The sequence below is a fragment of the Oryctolagus cuniculus genome, chromosome 2, assembly GCF_964237555.1.
Source record: "Oryctolagus cuniculus chromosome 2, mOryCun1.1, whole genome shotgun sequence".
NCBI classification, from domain to species: domain Eukaryota; kingdom Metazoa; phylum Chordata; class Mammalia; order Lagomorpha; family Leporidae; genus Oryctolagus; species Oryctolagus cuniculus.
In genome coordinates this window covers 107,229,797-107,236,110 of record NC_091433.1, presented here as the reverse complement: position 1 = coordinate 107,236,110, position 6,314 = coordinate 107,229,797, and the positions used below count along the sequence as shown (strand labels likewise).

General features: G+C 48.0%; 1 protein-coding gene across 4 annotated transcripts in view; it reads right to left on the bottom strand.

Annotated features, from left to right (window-relative positions):
• Positions 1 to 1,547: 1,547 nt before the first annotated feature.
• The window catches only part of RFX8 (regulatory factor X8), a 63,596-nt gene continuing 58,829 nt past the window's right edge, over positions 1,548 to 6,314 (bottom strand). For all 4 annotated transcript variants that reach the window (XM_051835428.2, XM_002710010.5, XM_008253270.4 and 1 more), the window contains one exon: positions 1,548 to 1,928. In XM_051835428.2, the coding sequence (XP_051691388.2) occupies positions 1,734 to 1,928 (195 nt within the window). In that variant the 3' untranslated portion in view covers positions 1,548 to 1,733. The remainder of the gene's footprint in view (positions 1,929 to 6,314) is intronic.

Below are 6,314 nucleotides of genomic sequence, written 5' to 3'. Positions count from 1 at the left end.
AGGTGTGAGACTCCGACTTTGTGCTGATGCAGACCCTCGGGGGCCCTGCCACCCAGGTAGGAGACCTGAATTGAGTTTCCAGCCCCCAGCTTTGGCCTGTCTCCATGCTGGCTGTTGTGGCACGTGTGGAGTGAACCAGTGGTTGGGACCTCTGCCTCTTTGTTCTCTCTCTGTCTCTCAAATAATCATAGTTTTAGTATTTTTATTTTTTTCAGATTTATTTATTTATTTGAAAGGCAGAGTTACAGAGAGAGGGGGAAAGACAGAGAGAGAAAGAGAGATCTTCTACCTACTGGTTCACTCCCCAAATGGACGCAATGGCCAGCTGAGCCAATCTGAAGCCAGCAGCTTCCTCTGGGTCTCCAACGTAGGTGCACAGGCCCAAATATGTGGGCCATCGTCCACTGCTTTCCCAGGTGCCTTGGCAGGGAGCTGGATCAGAAGTGGAACAGCTGGGCCTTGAACCAGTGCCCATATGCCACAGCATCAGTCCCATAAACATTTTTTAAAATGGTCCTTTTTTTTTTTTTTTTTTTTTTTTTTTTTTACAGGCAGAGTGGACAGTGAGAGAGAGAGACAGAGAGAAAGGTCTTCTTCTTTTGCCGTTGGTTCACCCTCCAATGGCTGCTGCGGCTGGTGCACCGCGCTGATTCGATGACAGGAGCCAGGTGCTTCTCCTGGTCTCCCATGGGGTGTAGGGCCCAAGCACTTGGGCCATCCTCCACTGCACTCCCTGGCCACAGCAGAGAGCTGGCCTGGAAGAGGGGCAACCGGGACAGAATCCGGCGCCCCAACTGGGACTAGAACCCGTTGTGCCGGCGCCGCAAGGTGGAGGATTAGCCTAGTGAGCCGCGGCGCCGGCCTATACATTTCTTAATCTATCTAGAAACATATAACCCCTGTTTCTTTAAAATTTCTAAGCATTTAGGAAAATTTTCATTTCATATATTAATTTAATTCACTTCATATGTGAATGTAAAGGAAATTTAGTTCCTTACACATGAATAAGACCAATAAAATATCCCTTATCCTTCCCAGTTATGCCAGAAATCATGTGAAGTATGAGTTTCACAATTCCTTTTAAGTATTACACTCACTTACATAAACATCTATTCTTAGTTTTGACATTTTTTGGGATTCAGCTACAAAAAAGAGAAACAAAAGTGACTCAAGGCAAAACGTGAGCATTTGTTGCAGGCACTGTTGCATTCAAAATTCTACCTGATGCCTAGATAATGGGTAGATCAAAAGCTTTATTGGACTAGCGAGTGAATGTGACCATGGAATCAAGCAGAGTTTTTTTTCTGTTTCTTGCTGTTTGAATCTTTCTACAAATTCTGTGCACACAGAGGTACCACCAAGAGCAAGCAAGACAAATATTGCCAGAGGCATCATACTGCTGGTATTGCCTGGACCAGTTTGGATTCTTCAAACTGTGTTATTTTTCTCTGCAGACTTAACCTCTTCTTAATTCCCAATGCAATTTCTCATATTTCTCTTCCGCTAGGTCTCCAAAGAGAACCAATTTGAAAGCCCTTAATGAAAAACAATGGAGGCAAAATTTATTCTCCAAATCCATTTATACATTTAATCAAATCCAACTCCTTGAAATACATATGAACAAAATTATGTACTTATATACATACGTACTATTATGTACATCAAAGCTTTTTCATATCGATACAGAAACTTTAGCATGTAGTATATTTTTAGGAATGCAATTCTTTCATGCCCTATTCAAACAAACCGTCTGACATACTAGCATCGTTTTCTCGGAAGTAAGGGTGTTCTGAGCTTTGGGACACATCTGAAACGTGAATCACAAATCTTTGTCCGTCTTTCAGGGTTATGAGGGTTTCCTGGCCCACAGGGAGGCTGAGTTTAATGGCGCTTTCCGTGGCCTTGTCTTCCAGCAGTACCTGGATGAGCTACGAAGGGGAAAAGTTTAATAGGAAAAGATTCAAAGAGAAATTCGCATTATTGTCTGGTTGAGGAGTCACTTTTTTTCATTCTTCAACCACACCCTTGCCTCTCCCCCAGGACCTAAACAGGAACTTGTGCATATATTTCTACCATGGGAGAGCCTAAGGTCTTGTGAGGATTTCCTGGGAGCACTTGAAATCCAGGGATAATGTAAGAGAGAGGGCATGGTCGGGGATGGTCAGGGGGGCCTGTGGTGTGTGAGAAACACCGGGGAGACTCTATGAGAGTGAACCCTACAATCCTCCTCCACTGACAACAGCGGGCGCCCATCCGTTGGGAACACGAGGAGGGAGCCTGGGACAGGCACTGCAGGTCTCCGTGTGCCTGTCGCGCCAGGCACTTTGGCTGCTTTAGCAGCTGGATCCCGTTTCCTGCCTTCTCATCAGCTCTGAATCCCACACAGTGGCCCACGCTCTCACGCAAATCCTCCCTACACCATCCATCACCTATACCACGAGATGGGCAAAATCCCACGGAGGCAGCCAACTACCATTGGCTGAACTAACCCTCGGAGGGTAGCAACAAATCAGGGCGGTTCACAGGCTATGATTTAGTTGACCAGCTCTCACCAGGCACCTCACCTGCCGGAGCAAGTCTCCCTATCAGAGTAGTGGGGATAAGATGCCATCCTTCCCTGTGCTCTGGGGAACTTGCAAGTGCTTGTATAGGATTACTATGAAACCTATAAAACCAGGGCCAGTGCTGTGGGGTAGCAGGTAAGGCTACCGCTTGTGATGCTGGCACCCCATACAGGCGCCGGCTCAAGTACCAGCTGCTCCACTTCCGATCCAGCTTCCTGCTAAGGCACCTGGGAAAGCACTGGAAGATGGTCCAAGTGCTTGGGCCCCTGCACCCACGTGGGAGACATGGCAGAAGCTCCTGGCTCCTGGCTTTGGATTGGCCCAGCTCCAGCCATTGTGGCCATTTGGGGAGTGAACCAGTGGATGGAAGATCTCTCTGTCTCTCCCTTTCTCTCTCTCTCTGTAATTCATTTTCAAATAAATAAATCTTTCTTTAAAAAAACCTATAAAACCCACTTTCCTGGTCTGATTCCATCAACAAATCCCCCATAAACCAATATGTTTTGACAAAGTTGTGCACTTAGTAATTTCAAACACAAAGCTCGCGAGCACATCTCTCCCTCTTTGTCTACATTCCACAATAACCACCAACGCCTATTGAATGAAAAGACATTTTCTCTCTCAAAAAATTTCTTTCCCCTTTACCCTACCACTAAAGAATTACTGATTTCTTAAAACCACTCTGCTCTTTTTGAAACCTCGAGTACCTGACCTGAAGTGCAAATCACGTCATTTGTTCTTGAAAAAGAATCTTCTACATTTAACATCATGAGTTTTTTTTAAACTTTATTCTTAAAGCCGGCTTGGCGTCTTACTAATTAGGATGTTGCTGGAACGTGGGAGAGTGACAGATGGATCTGGATTCCCGGATGCTGACTTCAATGGTTACCCTAGGTGCAGGGCACCGCTAAATCGCTCAAAGAATGAGGCTGCCACAGATGTGCAGCTGAGTGCGGCGTTTTAACTTGTGGCAGAGGGATGCAGATGGGACGCAGAGGGTGTGTGATTTTTTTTTTCCTGGTTGATGATGAGTGCAGAAGCTGAATAATGAATGCAATAGAAATCAGACGAGTGTAACTTTTGGGGGTGGTAGACTGTTTAAGTTTTTATAGCTAATTCAGCAGGCATGCACCAAGAGGAGGTTGAATTAATCTCTCACGCATATTACCTCGAATTATCTGACATCCTTCTGCTTGTATTGCTTTATTATGTAGCTCAATTGAGGGCCTAATATCTTCTCTATCGTATTTGCCAATTAAATATAGGTCAAATCTATGGCAGTGAACTTTCGAGGAGCCGAGAGGTGGGCTGAGAATCAAGGGAAGGTGCTCAGATTAGGAGGTTTCCTGGGAGAACTGACCTTGCTGACCTGCGGTTTTTGGGTACTTACGATGTTCAAAGGGGTATGCTAAGCGTTTCATGATGAACTGATTTAAACCACACAACAGCTCTATGGAATTAGTTATTATTATCCTCATAGATTAAGCAACGTGCCCAAGGTTCTCAGCTAATAAATGCAAGAGGCAGAATCTAGGAATGTATGTACTAGAATCGCCTACTTATTATTTTTAATTTACTCCAGAGTCACCAATTAAAACACACGGGTTACTCTCTGGGGAGAGAGAGGATGCTGGGAAGGGCAAACACGGGAGACCTGTGGGCGTGAGAATCCCTGCCTGAGCCTTGGTTACGACATCCGTGACGTGGGAATGGGGACAACACCCATGCCTTGAAACCCTGTACAGCAGTGGCTGGGGAGGTAGAAGTTGACTCCTGATTCGTTGCTAACCAAGGAGCATGTGAAATCTGGCAAAGATTCTCTGCTTGGACAAACTTCAGCCAGGCTCCGGAGCCTTATTCTAGGCCCACCTGTGCACTCCTTACAAAATCCAGTTTTAGCATGGAACCCTGCTGAGTCAGTTGAGTGAGAACCTCCAATCCTTGATAGCTGTTCACCTGCTGTCTGCGTAATTGGGTTCCTCATCCTCCACCATCCCCCGGGGGATGCCACATCACCCTGGCCTGTTTGAAGCTCAAATTATGTGAGGTCAGGTTCGCCAGAACCTCTCTGATCCCTGAGGTTTGCTTTTAATCATTTCCCATCTCCTGCCCCTCTCCACACTTGCCCAGGCTGTGTTCCAAGTTGAACCCAAACTCTTGTCTCCACAGCAAGCCCTACCTACCGAGATGGTTCTGAATAAAGAATCCCTTACTGTGCTTTAACCTGTGTCACTGAATGATGCTTTTCTTTTTCTTTTTTTAAGATTTATTTATTTATTTGAAAGGCAGAATTATGGAAGGGAGAGAGAGAGAGAGAGAGAGGTCTTCCATCTGCTGGTTCACTCCCCAGATGACCGCAATGGTCCGAGCTGCACCAATCCAAAGCCACGAGCCTCCTCTGGGTCTCCCACGTGTGTGTAGGGGCCCGAGCACTTGGGCCATCTTCCACTGCTTTCCCAGGCCATAGCAGAGAGCTGGACTGGAAGTGGAACAGCTGGGACTTGAACCAGCACCCATATGGGATGCTGGCACCGCAGGCGGCAGCTTTATCTGCTATGCACAATGCTGGCCCCTGAATGATATTTTTCTTTAAAAAACTGTCATGCTACAGTCTGCCCTCTCACGCCAGCCAGTAAGCAGAGAGCTGAATACTGCGGGCCAGCACTGATGCTGGTCCTGTGGAGGCTTTCTAGAATACTCTAGAATATACGCAGGTGAGTTTGTCACGGGCCACACCTTGAAGGGCTCTGCTGCTGCCAAACCTGGCTCTATTCTCTAGGGGGTCAGGGAGCAGGGCCAGCCGCTCTCCTGGGCACAGCCTGGCCAAGCAGCTCCCCCTTCGGGTCTAACTGCCCTTCCTTGTGCAACACAGATTCCAGGAGGGCACCTGACCTGCCCTCAGCTGTGCCCCTTCTTAGGCAGGCCAGCTCCCTCCTGCCCTTGGGGTCCCCCATGGGGGGTCCGTATTTCACAGCTTCTTGCTGCACGGGTCATGTCTGCTTCGTGCCCTCGGAGGAGGCGAGCTGCTCATTTACACACACAGCCCGGAAACTACTGCGCAGGGCACACAGAATGCAGCTGCACCTACGAACCTCCTATCCCGGGGTGGAAAAAAACAAGACCAAACACAGCCAGAGATTTATAACCCAGAGCAACGCATCTCCTTGGCCCCTGCGCCTGTCATTCTTGTCTAGCCCGGCGTCACCTCTGAGCAGTGCTCAACAACAGTTTGTACAGGTGGTCTCCACACTCCGCAGTACCTAGGGTGACTCTTCAGCAAAGAAAGGTCCCCTGCAGGTTCTGACTGTTTGGAGGACTACAGGGCAGGAGCAATTTTAGGCTGTGACCACTGTTAACCTGCGCTTCTGATGGTCTCCTGCGAAGCACAAGTCATTGTTTCTGGAGTGGAGCTTGGGGGCATATCGCGGCTAAGCATAAGATGTGTGCAGAAGTTTTAGAAATAATACTAGAACAATTGCTGTGACCGTCTGTGAAAACCACTCCGTGCCACCCTTCTGAACTGGAGTTCAGTTGCTCCCTGCACTGCTGCAGCTCCTCTTTCTGGCATCTCAGGCCTCATCGCTGACCGTCCAACCTGCCTCCTATTCTGTCGGGTGCGTGTGCCCCTCTCCTCCAACCCTGTGTTATGGGACGTGGGGAATGGGCATTTAGCCTCGGGGTTGGGACTCCAGCGTCCCACATTGGAGTGCCCGGGTTTGATTTCTGGCTCCGGCTCTTAACTCTGGATTC